This window comes from Struthio camelus, chromosome Z (assembly GCF_040807025.1).
Source record: "Struthio camelus isolate bStrCam1 chromosome Z, bStrCam1.hap1, whole genome shotgun sequence".
Classification (NCBI taxonomy): domain Eukaryota; kingdom Metazoa; phylum Chordata; class Aves; order Struthioniformes; family Struthionidae; genus Struthio; species Struthio camelus.
In genome coordinates, this window is record NC_090982.1 from 10,384,267 (window position 1) to 10,401,866 (window position 17,600).

A 17,600-nucleotide genomic window follows, 5' to 3' on the forward strand; every position below is an offset into this window, starting at 1 on the left:
CAGAGTGGTGTGGCTGACAGCAAAACCGTGATGGGAATATAGTGGTCTGGAAAGAGCATCAAATACAACATATCCCCACAACACTAACACAGCCCTACTTGACAGAGTTTGGTGCTGCTGAAATTTCCCTTAGCTGTGGAGCAGGCATAGGCCCTTTGCTGGTGGTGCAGCAGTCACTATTCATGGTTTAAGAGTGGCAGACCTAATTTCTTCCTGTACAAAAATGTATTGAATGTCTGTGTGTGTATAAATATGTATAAAAATTTGCAAGAACCAGCTTTGCTGCCCCCCCAGAGCAATGTATTACCAAGGTTTGCAGCTGCATGGCTGGGCATGTTGAGCTTGATACAGAAACCGTATTGTGGCCTAATGCTTCTCTTTCTCCACATCCAGGCTTCTGATGAGCATCTTACCTGACTGCTGTCATGAACTGCCGGATAGGCAGCAGATCACTGGTAACAAAAATAGGTCTCTTCTGGGTCCAGAATCAGTCTGTAGGGCTCAATGTCCTGCTAAACCCATCTTAGACTTGTTATGTTAGATGCCATCTGGGTGAAGTGGCTTTGAGCAAGAGAACACCCAGAGCTCTTGCTATGCAAGAAAAAACACTGCAGTATTACTCTGGGGGAGTGGGAAGGCAGCAAAGCTGGTCATAAGAGGTGAGCAGGGGTTAACTTGTCCCCAGAGGTGAAGTAGTGTTAATATTCAAACAACAGGAACGATTCACTGCAGCCTCTGGTTTCTTTGCGTGGTAGAGAGACAGGCCAGAGAAAAATCCATGCTGCTTCACAGTTAAACACATGGTTTATGCTCCATCTGCATGGAGCATGGATTCTCTGCAGCACACTGGACAGGTGTCATATCTTTTAATATGTCTCAGACCAAGTCAAAGAGAAGCACAAGAGTATCTGCAACCCGTCTCTACAGGAAGCAGTGCTCAGCTGTCTGAAAGTCTGTGCTGTCACAAACTTGCATGCAGAACACTAGCTTCTGAAAACCCTCTGCTGGCCTGAGGAGCAAGCCTGTGTCTGATGTCATAAATCAGTGACATCAGCCAAGCCTCTAGTGCTGCAACTGCCACTTGCCTTTGTCCTAGGTAGCATGGTGGAAGGGTAATGGTAAGAGGCATGTCCATCGCTAGCTGTAAGGCAATCACAACTGTACGAGGAAAGCCTGTAAGAAAGGCAGCACCAGCCACAACCCCTTCAAAGCCTAAAGGGGACAGTCAAGCCTCAGTGGCCAAGGGACACCTCAAGGCAGTGAAGGAAACTAGAGCCATAGTCATAGACCTTGGCACAGGATACTCTAAGTTTGGCTTTGCGGGGGACCCCTGGCCTTCCCACGTAATTTCGTCAACAGTTGGCAAGCAAATACAGGAGACTGCTAAGACTGGGAACAAGCGAAAAGAAACCTTTGTTGGCAGAGAGCTTCAGACCACCAGTGTACCTTTAGAGCTTATCAACCCGCTAAGACATGGTATAGTGGTGGACTGGAACTGCGTCCAAGACACTTGGGAGTACATTTTCCACACAGCGATGAAGATTCAGCCAGAGGACCATGCTGTTCTGGTGTCAGACCCTCCCCTGAGTCCCACCACTAACAGGGAGAAATATGCCGAGATGCTGTTTGAAGGCTTTTGCGTGCCTGCCATTCACATTGCCTACCAGTCTCGGTTATCCATGTACTCTTATGGAAGAACCTCAGCTCTCGTGGTGGAAAGTGGCCATGGTGTTTCATGCGTGGTTCCTATCTATGAAGGTTATATCATGCCTAGCATCACTGGGAGGGTAGAGTATGCTGGCTTGGACATCACACGTTATCTCATGAAGCTACTAAATGAGTCTGGAAAGAGGTTCACGGAAGATCAGCTAAGTATAATAGAAGACCTTAAGGAAAAGTGTTGTTACACCTCTCTGGATCTTGAGCAGGACTTGAGTTTGCCTGTTAGGAAACAACAAATTGATTATGAGCTGCCAGATGGACACCTCATCACCATAGGCAAGGAGAGGTTCCTGTGTGCTGAAGCACTCTTCAACCCAGCCTTGCTTTGCTCGCAGGAGCCAGGGCTTTCACAACTGACAGTGACCTATTTCAAGAAGTGCGACTCTGACCTCAAGAGAAGATTGGTGGGGAACATCCTGCTGTGTGGAGGCAGCACTATGATGGCTGGTTTTGCTGACCGCTTCCAGAGCGAACTGATCTGGCTATGCCCAAATGACCACCTCAGCATAGCTGCATCCCCTCAAAGGAAGTCTTCCGTCTGGATTGGTGGGTCTATTTTGGCCTCGCTCCAATCCTTCCAGCAGCTCTGGGTTTACAGGAGGGAATACGAAGAACATGGTCCTGCCTGCATCTTTAAGAAGTGCTTCTGAGAATGACACTGGTTAAGCACATCCTTAGAAAGACTAATGTTGACAAAGGGCTTGATTCAGGTACCAAGAACACCCCTCTTGCTATTATTAAAATACATTAAGAGACTTCTGCCGCAGCTATGTTGTGCTCACACTATTGCGCCTGCAATTGGTTTTTATCTTTTTTGTTTAATAAAGCTGGACAGCACTTAGCAGGGGAATAGATTTCACTCTAACGAGAGAATCAGACTTCCATACAGCCACATCTGCTTAGGAATTGGGGCATTTCTTAAGCTAAATGCATGTTTTTGCCTTAGTGGCTTACCTCTGTTACTGAGAACTACATCCATTTGCAAGAGCCTCCTCAGAACTTAAAAAGCAAATTCAATGTCTCTGTCAAGACAGCAGCTAATGCAGAGCATCTTTCAAGGTGAAATGCACCTCTGAGAAAGCCAAGGAGCATCATAGCAAGAAGTTACGTGAAAGTAAACTGGTTGCTAAGTGGAAAAGCAGGACGCAGGACTACCCCGCTGTAGGCTCACAGTGACCCACAATGAAGCCCCTGCAATGGAAGAAGGCTCACAGGAGATGGGCAAGGGTGAGGTGCTTATGAATGAAGCTCAGAAAGAATATAAGGAGTGACTGTCCACAGCTGCTGCAAAGAAAGCTGAATTTATCTAAGACACAGACCACCTCTGGTGCCCTTTGTGTGGAGATTAAGGACTATATCAGTTGAGTGGTTCAATCAGTTGTGTAAATTTTTTTTTTTTTTTGACTTACTCAAAAGAGTATGAACGTCTTCCTGAGTTAGTCAGGCCAGCATGGGGTGGGGGAAGATGACTTGGATCAACACAGAGTATAAAAACTGAAACAACTGAAAAAAGAACTCTGAAGACAGCAGCAGCAGAAGACAGCTCCAACTGGTTTCAATCCACATATTTCTTCCCAGCAACTGGGGGTGCCCAGCACTGTGACAGCGAACATATTATAGAGATCAGAAATGGGAATCACATTTCCATTGTGATGTAACTGTATATTGCAATTGCTATATTCTGCTAAGTAGCGATTTCCGTATATTGCTAAATCACTCTGCTCAATGAAAATCCCATCTAACATCAAGCATAGTCGATTAAGTAAACTTGATTGTGAGCATTACACCCTACATGTGTGGAATATCTAAAAGAATCCGCTCCAACAGCACTGGACCCTGACACATACTGACACCAGGTGCTGGTTCCCGCTCTACTGCTGACTTGTCAAAGTTCACTCACAACAAAGGGAGCTGGGGGGAGACAATGGAGTTCAGAGATGAATTACAAGATGAGTGACTTAGAAGTCTAGTCTTCCATTGGGAAGGCAAAAAGATTTCAACTTATTTATCCTTGATGGGAGAAAAAGAAAACACATCTAAGACCAGAGGCTCTTCCCTTTTGACCATCACCATGATGGAGAAGCGGAAGAACCAAGATAAACACATTAAAGGAAATGGAGTGTTTAGGTATGAGCATAAAGTCTCACAAAGCCTGCAGTAGTTTTACCATTTCTTAAAGACTGAACTCCTTTCTAAAAAAATACATAAGGCTGCGCAAGACCTGAACATTTCCTGGCAACAGATTTAGGAGTGTCAGGAATCGGGAATGTCAGTGTCACATTCCAGTTGCAGGGAGGGGGCCATAGCCTAGAAGGGACCGCACCCTGCCACTCCTTTCATCAGATCTGTGAGATGGCTTCCACCTTTCCTTTTGGACAAGGTGCTACTACCATTTTGCAGACTCAGGTACAGTAAAACACTCAGGCCTGGGCAGCACTTCATGTGTTTTGCTTTCTCAAGGCTGTATTCTTGGAGAACCTCTCTCCGTTTTAACCACAGTACTTGACAACAGGCTTAAGCCATGTCCTGCAGCACTGCAAAATAGGCCATCTAAGTCAGACTGGGAAATAAGATTCTGTGCTTCATGTGGCACTGATATTGGATAGTTTTACCACTTCAACAACCCCAAGGCAGCACAGCAGATACAGTGCAGGCACATGTGGCCATCCCAGTGCTACTGATGGGCAACACAGTCACCATGCATGTCACCAAGAAAACAATGCTTTAGCAGGGCTGTATACATGCATAATGCCATGTAATAGCGACACAGGTCATGGCTGTGCACATTACAGTTACCTGAAAGAGACAGGAAATAGTTCATTTGTGCTGGCATTTTTCCATGGTATGTAACTGAAGAGGTTTGCATTGAACACAACAGCTGTCAGGTCAAAATTATCTGGCATGAATGAAGGCTGAGGCCACTGAAAGTGTTCCAGCCTCACCTCCAGAACTCGTCCCCTTCCTCGGCTCCCAGGACTGCTGCTGTTACTTACCAAGTCAGGTCATAGAAGTATTCTGGGGTAAAAAAACTAATTCTCAGGTGTGAGGTCAGATCACTTTCCAGGTGAAACAATTTCCTAATAGCACAGAGTACAAACAGCTGAGCTGCCAGTGCCATGCAGCAACATTAGCTGTATTTTTGCTTTAAGATCAAATTTATTTGGGTAGTGTTATCCAGCAGTGTGTGACACGCACACCTATTCTCCCCCCCCCACCCCCACCTTTGCTCATGTTCTTATGTACCCAAGATCTTCCTAGTGCAAATGGACACCATTTCCAGGAGAGTAGCTGCAGTCAGTGCAGCAAAATTTACTCCAATGTAACAAAAAGATTTTGGTGAAAATCTGCTATTGCAAACAGCCAACTTGAAGAGATAACATAACTCAGGACAGCAGACCCAGTGTTCATTTGTATAGCCACTACAGCAATTTGAATTAGTACAGATTTACTGCTGAGTTCCTTAAGCCTGGCTGAACAGCTTAAAATGGGATTTGTCCTCATGCTAATGAGGACCTGTACTCAGGCCAAGTACTACCTGCAGGAGGGAGTGATGACAGAGAAAGTATTGCCCATATGGCAGTGGCGGAGCCGCTTCATCCACAAAGGAGGAAACAGCGGTGGTAGAGGGTGGATTCAGGCAGCAGTGTTCAGAGCTGCACATCCTGTTATTTACCAACCTCACAATCATCTGTGCAGTGGCATATGAGTGGCTGCCCCTGTTAGCAAGATGAAGGGACTATACACTTGCACAACCCTAAGAAGAATGTATCACTAAGGCCGGGACAACAATGGTTTCTGTAAAGATGTAATGAAATTAAATTAAAAGCTACATTTCAGAGTCCACTGGGAATCCTTGGCTTTTAATTACTGGAGAAGATGGAGTTTCCACTGGAGATTTTTACTGAGTTTTGGTGGAATGAGTAATTCTGGATCTGAAAGGCAAATAGGACAAGAGTGAGCACAGACGATAATGGTGATATGGCTTCTTCAGGTGTTACCCGCTAGCAAGTTTGCCCTGTACTCTCCTTTACATCCAAGGAGGCTGAGAAGTCTCAGACACAAAGCATTTCTCTCTAGCCACTGATCACCTGCCTGCATTGAAGAATGCCCAGCAGGACTGCTTACAGCAGTCAGTCTCTGGGGCCTTCAATCATGTTAAACTCATGACTTTCTTGTCTTCTGAACCTAAGAAAATTTGCTGGAAACCACCCAGATCAAAAGAAGTTAAGTTCTACCATTTAGCGTTACTTCTAATTCTGTAATGAGGCAAAGGAAACATCTCTACTAGACAAGCCATTGAAGCCAAACAAACCCTCCAAAACAAAAAAACCCATGAGTTTCCTTCTACCTGACTTGCCTGCACCTTCCCTCCCTCCCTCCTTACGTGAGTGATACCTGCAAGGTTTCTCATTCATCTTCTCAACCCTTCCATCTCACCTTTCCTTACACAGGGGAAGCGTTTTATTAGACCACCAGCTCAGTAAAGTCAGCCTAGAAGGTCAAACTGGGTCTTACAGATTTGTCAGTCAGATGTTCTCTAGGCCAAAGCAAACCAGACCCCAAAACAATCCCCCTTCCATAAAGTGATATCATTCAGAACAGAAAGGCAACAACCAATGGCAGACAGCAGAACCCAGTTCACTCGCCAGTTGCTAGGACATGTCTGTTGTGCTAACACGTACAACAGCCACTTGGCTCTGTGAAGCGTGAATAAGAGGCACGGGGTTTTCCTTCTTTGAAGCTAGCCTAGACAAACAGCAATGGAGGGGCCGCATCTAGTGGCTTGTTAGAGGATTTCTTTTCAATGCAGTTCTATAGGGCCAGAGGGAGGGGGGAAGATGGAAGAGCAATGGGAGCAGTCCCAGCTGCCCCGTATTTGCATGAGCTGCAAAGGCTCCAGGACAGCAAAGCACCATAGCCTGACTGGGTCAAAAGCCTGGCCTGGCTACCAAAGTAGTAAGTTACAAGAGGAATTCCCTAACACATTCCTAAGAAAACACCAGTTCTATCCACAGAGCTTCCAAATCTCTTACAAAAGGCAGCCTACAGACATAGGAAGCCGGGAACACATTTCAGACAACAGTTTTAGCACAAGAATTCAGGACAAATAAAATGAAAGTTTCTTCAGAAGGCAACTTGCTTGCCGGAGGAAGGAGGGGACACCATAATGAAAAGCGAGAAACTCCTACAACCGAAGATATTCTACAACTTTTGGCAACTAGCAACGCTTGGTGAACCTCAAGCCTGATTGCACTGGCCACATTTACATTTCTAACACCCACATCCAACTGAGAGCCTAAACTAACCTTGTACAACAGGAGCCACCATCTTCTTCTGCTGATAGGCAGCCATAATGCTGTTTGCAGTTGAATTCGGTCCCATGACCTGTAAGAGGAAGCAGCATACATGTTCCAACCCGCACAAAACAAGGTGAGAGCAGGGATGCCTACAAATAAAATTTCTGGTACCAGTCTCCTGCAGCTGGCTGCAGGAGAGCTCACAGTTCGAACGGCCAGGAATGTGGGATCACAGCCTAGTCAACTCTCAGAAAAGCTAAACAGGCAGAAAGAGAGAGCTGCGTTGGGACAGCTGCTCAGCTCAGAAGCTAGACCCTCATCCCAACATAAGCTCCTTCACAGCACATTAAGTGGCATAAATCGGCAAGAATACTTCTATTACAAGGTCAGTGATATTTTAAGTTCATTGAAGAGCTTCAGCTCCCTATCACATGCAAAGGTTTGAATCTGCCCTTAAATGCCTGCTGATCAGGAGTTATGGACAACATACTGGGGAATATCTTGTGCTCACCTTGAAAGCTCAGAAACTACTGATCAGAAAAAAAAAAATTACTCAGGGAACTAGTGCAACGCTTATGATTTCCTAGTTCCATGTCAAACTGAAGCCTAGGAGCTTCACAACCCATCTCCTTTTTGCAAGATACACTGTAAATTACAGTGGTTCAGACTAAATTTGATGTGGTCCTGGTAGTCGTAAATGAGCCTGTTAGCTTTTCAGCTCATGGCATCAGGACGGATAACCATTATTTCAGTAGACACTAACACTTCAGCCATTAGTCCTAAGAAAGAAAACAATATTCCCGTGTTTTACAAATTGCTTAAGACAGGGCTTACAAGAAGAAATTGCCACTAGAACATGACACAAGCTTTATGAAAACTGATCATGTCCAATGTAGCAATTCAGCCCAACAGACATAACAGGCTATGCCTCTTTATACATAACTAGTGCACATCAATTCAGAAGTGCACTGCTCTTATAATGCATTGCAGAACATCTATTTGACCTCTGCAGAACAGGTCATATCTGGAAAGCCAGGGAAAGATTTGGGATTATCTCCTGAAGAATGCCAAATGTGGCTAACATTTGGGATTGTATGGCAGGCACCAAGGGTATTGTGGACAAGCACGGACCGGGTTGAGAGAGCTCTGCTGCAGCTCTGGACTCCAGATTTCTGGGATTGAGGTCTCCATCAGGTGCAAAACCTCTTCCAGGACTCGCTGCAGTTCCCCAGCCTGCTCATCATAACCAAACAGCACAAGCTGCTTCAGAAGGACATGTATGTCTCCTGCAAGAGGGAACACAAAGCCCAGGCAGTGGGAATTAAGATGAGTGTACTAAATAAATAGCTGCATTCTGGTGTCAAGGCAGAAGAAGGGGAGCACAGAATTAGAACTGCAGTCCTCTGTTCCCACCCAGCACCTACAATACTCGAGTACAAACGTGAGGCAAACTTCAGTCAGTGCATTGACAATGCCTCACTCGTCTGTTCCCAAGACCAAAAACTTTGAGAGTTCACACTGCTAGGTGCTTCTTGCAGTACAAGCACAGATGAACTAAATCAAAGTCCATCACAGACGGAACGACAGATGGGCCAGGCAGTTTATCTTCCCAGCCTACCCATCTCTTGATGGGAGCACACTGCTTCCACTTGCTTATAAGCTAGAAACTGGATTAAGATGATCAAGTGTCTTACCCTTTAGAGTGTCAACAGCACGGACATTTTCTCCCAGGGCTTCCAGAAGGGCCACATCTTCATAGGGGCTTCCCTCCTTCAGGCTGTACCTCTTGCGCTCAGCCTTGCGCCGGTTTTTTGAGGATCGCCTGGAAAAAAGGATGCTTATTTTACTGCACACACCAGATCTAACTGTAACATGGCAGATTTAAAGGAAAGTCAACAGGGTGCAAGAAGCTTGTGCAGGAAGCCACCTCATCTGTGGAGCTAGCTCTCCTGGTCTGGCAGTGTATATCTCAGCTTTCACTCTAACACTGTTTCTCAAGTCCTTACCATCCCCGGTAAGAGGGGGCAGCACGTAAACTGATATATCCTATGTGAATGTTTTCAACGGTGCTCAACCAATAAACTTTGTGGGACACAAAGTCAGTAGCTGGGCTGGGAAGTTGTCCTACAATCCATCTGCTACAAACAGGACTGCTCTGTGTTCCAGTAAGGGCTAAACATTGTCTAAAGCACAAAATAAGGTAAATTGTTTGACAATGGTCACTAGCAGGCAAAGCAGACCTCCACCTAAAACAGTTGGGTGCCAGGGTGTGTGCTCAGCTGTGCATGTTTTCATTTCTGCTGTCTCTACAAGCTGCGCACTAATGCGGCTCAGCTCCTGCCAGTTGTTGCAAAGCAACTTCAATGCAGAGGCGAGTATTACCTGCCTAGTCCTGAGGTGATTCTGTGCACCTCTGACCCAGGCATGCTGAATACAAAGGTTACATTCTCTTCCTCTTTCATCTGGACTACAGAAAGTGCCCTAAAAAGCCCATACTTTTTCCACAGCTGTATCTTGGCTAGATGCTTCAGATAAGGAGTTCAGAAGCACTCCTGCAAACCATCCCAGCCTGTAACACAACCACACACCCCACATCACACTGCAGCTCGCATTCCAAAGAGCGCTCAGAAGCAACACAGACGACTGGGGGTGGGAAAACAACAGTATGAGGCTTAGTAACAACACCCACCTATCAAATGGAAAACGTAGGACGAAGAGCACAAGCCTTGCGCACAAACAGTTAACGTTTGAGGAACTATGCCCACATTCGGTGTCAAGCCTCCTACGGTGAGCTGCTCTGACAACGTGCCTGACACCTACAAAGCCAGCTCCTGCCCAGAATCTGTGCCCACAGTCCTCAAGTGGGCTCTCAGTTCCTGCTGCACTACTAGATTCTGGCATTTTTTGCTCTCTCCCTCCCAATAACAGCCAAATTAACCACAAAATGACTGTAATTAAAGCTAGCGTCAAAGCATGCACAGCTGCTAAGAGGACCATGCCAAGCACGAGCAAGCTGCCCTCCAAAACAAGGGCTGAGGTCAGGGCAGCCAACACCTAATTTGCAGGCAGATACCTACGCTGATATTCTTGAATTGCTATGCGAATATTTGCTGTTCATGTCACTGGCTGTCACAACACTGCTGGTTTCAGAGATCAGATCCAATTCTGGGCAATTTGGCGTTTCATAATCTGCAAAACACATTAACGAGTGTCATAGTACGGAAAGAGACCACAGTTATTCAGTTTTCTGTATGGGTAATCTATGTAGCTTGTTAGAGCAGAAGCTTGGATAGAGTCTTTTTACCTGACGGCACTCGTGAGCCTCATGGCTCTCAGTCAAGCTCAGCCAGCACACAGGAGAAGAAACAACAACTGTGAGAAGGATGCAGCTCCTTTGCCCTGCTGGGTATTGTGATTATTAACCAGCAAAATTAAGAGGGAAGACAGAATCGCAGTGCAGCAGATCTGCACCATGAGAGCGTTCTGCTTTCAGAAAACTTCCCCAAGGCTGTGTAAGCTGGCAGGTGAACATGCCTAGTGGGTACACGGCACATAGGATGTGCTTAGCACTACCTGACGTGACCAAGCTGGCACTGCAGAAACAACGTTATCTCGTTCTGAAGAGCTTTCGGGTGCATTTAACGCTCTGATCCTGTGAAAACTGTGACAGGAGACAGCCCTGAAAATACAGCTGTCTTCACAGAACGACCCAAGTCGAATAGTCACACTCCAAGTACAAGGTAGGGATGGAGGGAGAGAAGAATGCTGTCTCCTGTTGTTTCCTGCATCCTACCCCCCAAGCTAAATAGGAAAAATACCCATTCTAAAAACCTACAGCAGGTTCCAAGGATACCACTGGAGCTAGAAGAGAGCACAGATCCATAGCACAAACGGAAATCACAAAGAAAAAGATGATCACAGCTACTTATGCTGGAGAAAATCATATGCACTTCTATACCAACCTTGCAGGTTCTCATAAGCCCTCTCCTTCAGCTCTCGCACAACTTGCAGTCGACTCTTATGGCGAATGAATGCTGCTTTCTGAGAATTTAGGAACATCAGCTGACTTTTCTGAGCTGCTCAAGGAGAGAATCACGTCCAAGAGAAGAACACGAACATCTTTACAAGAGAACTAGAAGAACATTTCTACACAAGTTTAAGTGTTCTGCGCAGTCCTTCAAGAATTTCAGGTGCAAAGAACATGAAAGAACTCTTGAGTATAAGGAAATTCAAAGCTTGTAATACAGGAGCCATCAAACAAGACGCACCCAGATGCAGACTGAACTAATGTACCAAAGAAGCACCTACAGAACAACAGGTTATTCGTGACCCAGGAAGAACAGAAAGCTCTGTGGCCAGTCTCTTTACATTTTAGTAGGCTCAGGCGAAAGAACCCCCTCCTTCAATTCATAGAGCCTTCTAGCCGCAGTGCAAGGCGCTCACAGAGACGAAAATCTCCGATAGCACCCAACCAGCCTTTCTGGAGTGAGGAGGGAATATAGGTATCAAATCATCCTTAAAAACAAATTCTCATAAAAGCTTCTAGGACAGCACACAGCTCTGCAGCCACACATTTGCTCTGGAATAAGGACGGTCCTGCTTGTTCACAGACTTGTAAACATAAATCTCATTGCAGACTGTGATTGAGAGTCCTGGAAAAACTCAAAAGGAGCTCAAAAAAAACTAAAAAGCGCCCGTAACACTGCAGCGTTTCAGGCTGGACTGAGTAGAGCCAAATGCGGCTAACCACTCAGCATCAGTTAGGCAGAATGAAAGGAGCCTTCCACACAGCTTCCAGTAGTGGAGTGCTGCAGGTTCCTATAGCCCCAGTAACGATCTCCTTCCTACTCTACAGCACAAAGAAATATCAGATTCTTGTGCAGTCTCACCTTCCCGGAGAGCAGGTTTGAAGTTGGTTTCCAAGATATCCAATCTGCCATACTTGTGAATCTGGATAACAAAGAGCAGAAAAGGGAAACAGAGTTATTTAAGGACGTAACTCAGAACCTATCCCCCTACTCCTGCACTCCAAAAAATCTTTTCACTCTGGTTTTCTTACTCTGAAATGTCTTACCAGCCTCAAAGCCTCTTCCCAGAGAGCCCCTTCTAAGAGCAGGAGAACAGCCTCTTCATAGTCCTGGAAGGAAACGGCAACCATGCGCTGTTTATTACCTTCTACTGATGCTGACAATAGACATTCAAGCAGCATCTATCCACGTGAACACTCCTACACAGCAGTATCCCAGTCAGCACAGAAAAACCCTACTGTGCCAGGCACTTTTTAAGCGCTGACATTAAAAACAAGAAATTACTACTTCTCCCCTTCCCTCTCCCCTGGTGCTCAAAACTTCTGTACAAAAACATAGCCCTGGCCACGCACAGGATCTTCACAGGGACGGCAAGAAGATAAGCTCATTGTGTGGCCCAGAACCAAGAAACATGAAACTAGCTACTCTGAGTTTGCAGTTTGGGTCTAATCCACAACAAAAATCACAGCAAGTGTGTCTTTCTGGGAAGTACTCTCGTCTTCAACTTCTAAGTGGCCAGTTACAAGGTCTCTTCAAAGACCATCAGGAGCCAAACAGGTCTGCCTGTCCTCTTGTCCTACTTCTGCATAGCTTCCAAGGGTTAGCATCTGTCCTTTGAGCAGAGACCACTTGCCTGGCACATATCACAAGCCCAAAGGCAAGCACATGCAAATATAAGGCAAGGCATTACAAAATCCCCGAGTAAAACTATCTCCGGTGCAAAGCATGGCTATAGCAATTCACAGCACTGTTCTCCAAAGTGGCTTTGAATTAGCCTTCCTCTGGCTCCCTTCATCCAAGGATACAGTGTCAGCGGCCCATTTTTCAATATCTGCTCATGCAACACACATCAGCCCCTAAAAAAACATAGCAAAGTCACCTGTCTACTGTGTGGCTAAGGGGCCACGGACCTACATCTTCCTTGTTCCAGAACTCATGCTTCATCTCTCTGGTACAAAAGCTTTTCAGACCAAAGCGGAGGCAGCCACGTGGGTTTGGCAACTCAAGGACACAGCATTCAGCAACTCCCTGCTCACTGCGTTGCCTGGGTTGGCTCTGCCCTCCCCAGGGGGGCTGACTGCACAGACTGTTCTGTGATCAGCACTCATGGAGGGCAAGTCCCTACTCAGTCACACGCGGCTCAGGAGAACAGAGAACATGGATGGCTTGGCTTGGACAGTGGATATTGCTGGGACAGTAACACAGACAGGAGGGTGATTACATTACCTGAGTGTACTGCTCCAGGAGTAGGGCTGCCTCTGCGTGCTTCCTCTGTTCAACTAGTTTTCCTACAAGGAAAGGCAGACCAGCTTTTCAGGAATACTTGGCTTTTATGCCAAAAAAAAAAGTACTGCTAAGTCCCACTCACTGAGGCACTTTCTACCTGCTCACACACTTACTCCGTCTTCCTACTAAAGAGGAGGGCTGCCCAAAGCCAAGAATTCCATTAACCTCTAACATTATCAGCCAGTTGCCTGTGAAATTGCTGATGCACCTCCCTCAAGGCCAGCTGAAGAACCTCCCCCTCACACTCTGAGACAGAAACAGTGAAGAGGGAATCTCTTAAGTGGAGGCGGGCAGGAAGTAGAAAGCAAATTTCTCCTGGAAGCTTCAGTGTATCACAGTCTTGCTGTCTGCTGGGAGCAGTTTGTTCCCTGCTCTCTGTGGTACGGACAGTAAACATTAAGCCTGAGGGCTTCAAGCCTTGTAGTCTCCCTGAAAGCCTGGACAACCTTTGGCACTGGCTTGTCTGTTAGGATGCCGTATAAGAGAAATAACAATACATAGGGCGAGAAAAACAAATACAAAACTGCCAGAGCAAAGCACTGCTATCCAAGAGGGTCTGTATCTGTTCATCTTGCTAAGTTACAGTTATTATTTAAGATGGGCCATAGGAAAGGTGTTAAAGGCAAGAGCGTTAACATAAAAAGTGAACTATATGCCTTCCGTTAGATATGAAGGATCCACAGTGCATTAAGTAACAGCAAAACAAGATACTGGAATACCCAAATCTGGAAGACAACATTTCCAGGAGCCATATTCACCTGGCTTAAAGTGGGCTTTGTAAAAATCTGCCTCTGAGTAAGGCTAAAACCAGGAAGACGCTCCATTTCCTTTGTAGAAATATGAGCCAGGTCCACGACAAGCATCTCATGCACGTGGCCCACTGTGTCCTAGTGGGCAAGCTCTTTGAGATGAGCCATCTTTTATCCTGTAGTAGGATACCTTTTATCCTGCACTTAGTCTTACAGGTACCAGCTGGCTCTGGCTTCTAGCAAGCTTTAAGAAGAAAACATGAAGACACTGGCTGCAAAGAACACGGCAAGAACAAGGCAGTATGGGGCAACGAAGGCCACAACTAACTTGGCAAGTCATGGGTACCCACCAGCTCAGCTCCTAAGGCAAGTGATGAGCAATTACACAACCCTTTGGGCAACATGGGCCCTTTTTTCTCCCTCTAAGAAAAACATTGCTAAAGATTGAGGTTCTTATAGAAGCTGAAGGGAAAAAAAAAAAAATCACACTGAACCAAAGATAACAGTAGCCAGTTTTGCTGATTTTCCTGACTTTTTGCACACTTTCCTCTTATCAAGGCGTACCTGCCATGCTCCGTGCCAGACTGGCCAGCTTGTCTTCTGTGTAACCAAGCCGTGAGGCCATGCACAGGGCTTGCTGCCAGCTGCCACTGCTCAGGAAGGAGTCAAGTGCTTTTGCAAAGATGCCAGCACGAGCAAATATCAATGCAGCCTGTTCGTATAGCTGCTTCTGATTCAAGTAATCCCCATAGGCATCGCTGATATCCTGCAAAACAGGGACAAAACAGAGGAAAGAAAAGATTAGCTGGGGAGTTAGCAGCATTTGTCCATAGGAAAAATAAAAGCGCCCCTCAGCCCAAGTCTTCTTTTCCCCCCAAGAGGAACCTCCGTGCAGAATGTCCCTAGCCCATTTCAAGCTCTATACCAAACCAAGTGTTAACGACCACAGAAACGTTTTACACAGAGCTAAAGCAAGAGACAGGAGGAAGTACCTAACTCTCTGAGCCAAAGGTTGGGCAAAGTCCTATCTTCTGTACTTGACACCTTTTTACCAAAGTGATGTTTTCATCTCCTGCAGAGGCAGAGCGCGCCTGTTACAGTTCCACAGCAGCCTATGCTAACAGGCTTAAGTGCAGGTAGCAGTCTGTGCTCCCCAGCCTCTGGCTGTGAAGGTCTGCTCCTCCCCAGCACCCATTTGAGTGCAGGAAACCAATCCGTTCCCTCCACGCAAATGAGGGATTTTTGTTAGAAAGTCTTCCTGAACCAACATATCCCAGGAGTCAAACACTGGCACAAGGAAGGAAGCAGGCCCTGCAATCAGATAGGCACAGGCTGCCATGGAGCAACAGACTGAGCTGCTACAGGGCTATTCAAAGCTCACAGGCTCCATCAAGAAGGGGCTGATGGATTTGACCAGAAAAATATAGAATGAATAAAGACAGACTCCCAATAAGCCAGACAGGAATAGCTTTACTTCAGGAAGAAAGTCCTTTCTGGTATCACCTAATTCCAAACAGACTGAATTTATTTTCCCTCTTATTTCTTCATCTACTTCTTTTACAGTGACCTGTGCATTACACATTTACAACATCAGAATTAAATGCTTTCATTTACGTTTTACTTTAGCCTGGCGTAAACTAAAGAAATTGTTTCACCAATACTGAAATTAACAAGGGATTCTACAGTCTAAGGTAACCAGATGCCCCCATACAACCCGCAAGGGCCAGACAGAAAGCTGGTATCACAAGAGGTCAAGAGAGAAAGAGAAGTCTTTCTGTGATAACTGGGATGTCTCCAGCACATCGCAAGATAAGGGAGCACAAACTACACTACCAAGTACTCTCCTGGTCATGGGATCAAAACAAAAATAACCGCTCGTTGGACGACCAGGCCTCATAAGCTCAGCGCTGAAGGTCATTCCAGCTAATATCCTGGAGAAAGGTCTCAGGCCACAGAGGAATACCAAGGCCTTGCAGAGCTTGAATGTAAGCAGCTGCTGTCTCATTCCTGCCCTCACTCAAGGTGCTGCGGATGGGCATGCATACGCACGCATAAGAGAATTTAAAGCTTGTTCAGCACACTGCAGGATCCCGTGGCTCACACACCCTGTACTCCTGGCTGCTAGGTGGGTACAGCTTTAAGGCTTCATAGTACTGATTCTGATCCTTCACCAAGTTCAGAAATTCAGAGAAGTGTTCAGGACCTGTGGAAAGAATTTATTTTTCTGTAGTGACAAATAAGAATACACATGGTTCTCAGGCTTCCTAGCCAGCCTGAGTTCATCACATTAAGCAGCAACTAGAGGTACTTGCGTGCAACAGCACAAAAGCACCTACTCCACATCTCTAAATAAAGCAAGGGATTCACTTCCTCAAGGCTTGCTTCACTTTTGCCAACAACAGAAACTGCTGACAAGGCATCCACACTCAGAACAAAACAAGACTCGTACTTCACGATCTCCCATCTCTCTCCTTGCTCCTACCTACACTAAAAAAAAAAACATGGAGCAGAATATAGTTAACCATAGGCTAACAGGAGCTCCTTCTTCAGCTATTTTACCCCAAAATACTCTACATCACAGAAACGCTCCACTACAGAATTTCTCCTTAGAGATGCTGCACTTGCAGGACACTTACCACATTTGCTGAGGTGCCCGAGAGCTTTTGTATATCTTTTCAAGTGTCTGTCTATTGTGTATCGCTGATAATTAGTTTCCATTTTCCGGAGGGTATTTAAGAAGGGTAAGTATTCTTTCGGATCCTGTCAAGAATAATAAAAACTGCAGTTGAGCTCATCTGATAACATCCTTTTTCTGTTGACAGTCCCATATCTGCAATCATTATACAATGATACACTAGAAAGACACTTTTGTTAAAATATAAGTCATTCTAAAGGATCAATTCTGCATAGGTACTTTTGCCAGGAATGACTAATTAACAAGCTTCCATGTGGACTTCAGCAGTATCTAATGGCTGGTGATATTTTAAATTCAAGTATCAACATTATTCACTTATCAAATACTGCTTTCTATTAGCTGCTACTTCCTATATATCTGCAGCTGCAAAGCTAATCAATTTTGTCACGACAGGTCATGAAAAGTCACGACAAACATATTCCTGCTAACACAAATATGGTATTTTATTTTATGGCCAGCAGGCTCTCATGCAACATGAGGAAACTATGAGGACCTGTATAAATTTGATCCTAAGGCTGACTTGGCATTTCTATAGAGAAATTTCAAATCAAACCTGCTGGAAAATACACATTCTATCACGGCCACCATCCAACTAAGCAAAACCCTAAAGAGCACAGAACAGAGGACCCAAAGGCACACAGCTATAATGCTCTGGATCACAGTCCATTTTAGTCCTTTTGCTAGGACCGTTTGCAGCGCTGCTCAAGAGTAGCCCTACTTCACCCTGAGCATGAGTGAGTTCCCTAAGCTGCACTCAGGAAGCGCTAAGGGATGCGGAGGCATGCCAGCTTCCCAACATCATTCCAAGCAGACATGGGTTTTC

At 45.7% G+C, this 17,600-nt stretch overlaps 2 protein-coding genes across 3 annotated transcripts in view; one reads left to right on the forward strand and one right to left on the reverse strand.

Moving 5' to 3' along the window:
• The first annotated feature begins 58 nt into the window (after positions 1-58).
• Positions 59-3,501, forward strand: LOC104144366 (actin-like protein 7A). The gene has a single exon (XM_009675343.2). The coding sequence runs from the start codon at positions 1,116-1,118 to the stop codon at positions 2,370-2,372; it is 1,257 nt and encodes a 418-aa protein (XP_009673638.1). The 5' UTR covers positions 59-1,115; the 3' UTR covers positions 2,373-3,501.
• A 2,012-nt stretch (positions 3,502-5,513) lies between these two features.
• ELP1 (elongator acetyltransferase complex subunit 1) overlaps positions 5,514-17,600 on the reverse strand; it is a 33,532-nt gene continuing 21,445 nt past the window's right edge. Inside the window, exons 25-36 of one of the 2 annotated variants that reach the window (XR_011138068.1) lie at positions 16,719-16,842; positions 16,188-16,285; positions 14,647-14,848; positions 13,274-13,335; positions 12,094-12,156; positions 11,909-11,969; positions 10,982-11,060; positions 10,097-10,208; positions 8,714-8,841; positions 8,151-8,305; positions 7,029-7,107; positions 5,514-5,654 (exon numbers count right to left, since the gene is read on the reverse strand). Coding sequence is in view for 1 of the 2 variants with exons in the window: in XM_068928831.1 (XP_068784932.1) it covers positions 5,587-5,654; positions 7,029-7,107; positions 8,151-8,305; positions 8,714-8,841; positions 10,097-10,208; positions 10,982-11,095; positions 11,909-11,969; positions 12,094-12,156; positions 13,274-13,335; positions 14,647-14,848; positions 16,188-16,285; positions 16,719-16,842 (1,266 nt within the window). In the remaining variant the exon portion in view is untranslated. Of the gene's footprint in view, positions 5,655-7,028; positions 7,108-8,150; positions 8,306-8,713; positions 8,842-10,096; positions 10,209-10,981; positions 11,096-11,908; positions 11,970-12,093; positions 12,157-13,273; positions 13,336-14,646; positions 14,849-16,187; positions 16,286-16,718; positions 16,843-17,600 lie in introns of both variants that reach the window. The other variant, XM_068928831.1, reaches the window with a different exon arrangement.

Excerpts from the sequence above, each read along its gene's own strand:
- LOC104144366 (XM_009675343.2), top strand. The coding sequence starts at position 1,116 with ATGGTAAGAGGCATGTCCATCGCTAGCTGTAAGGCAATCACAACTGTA.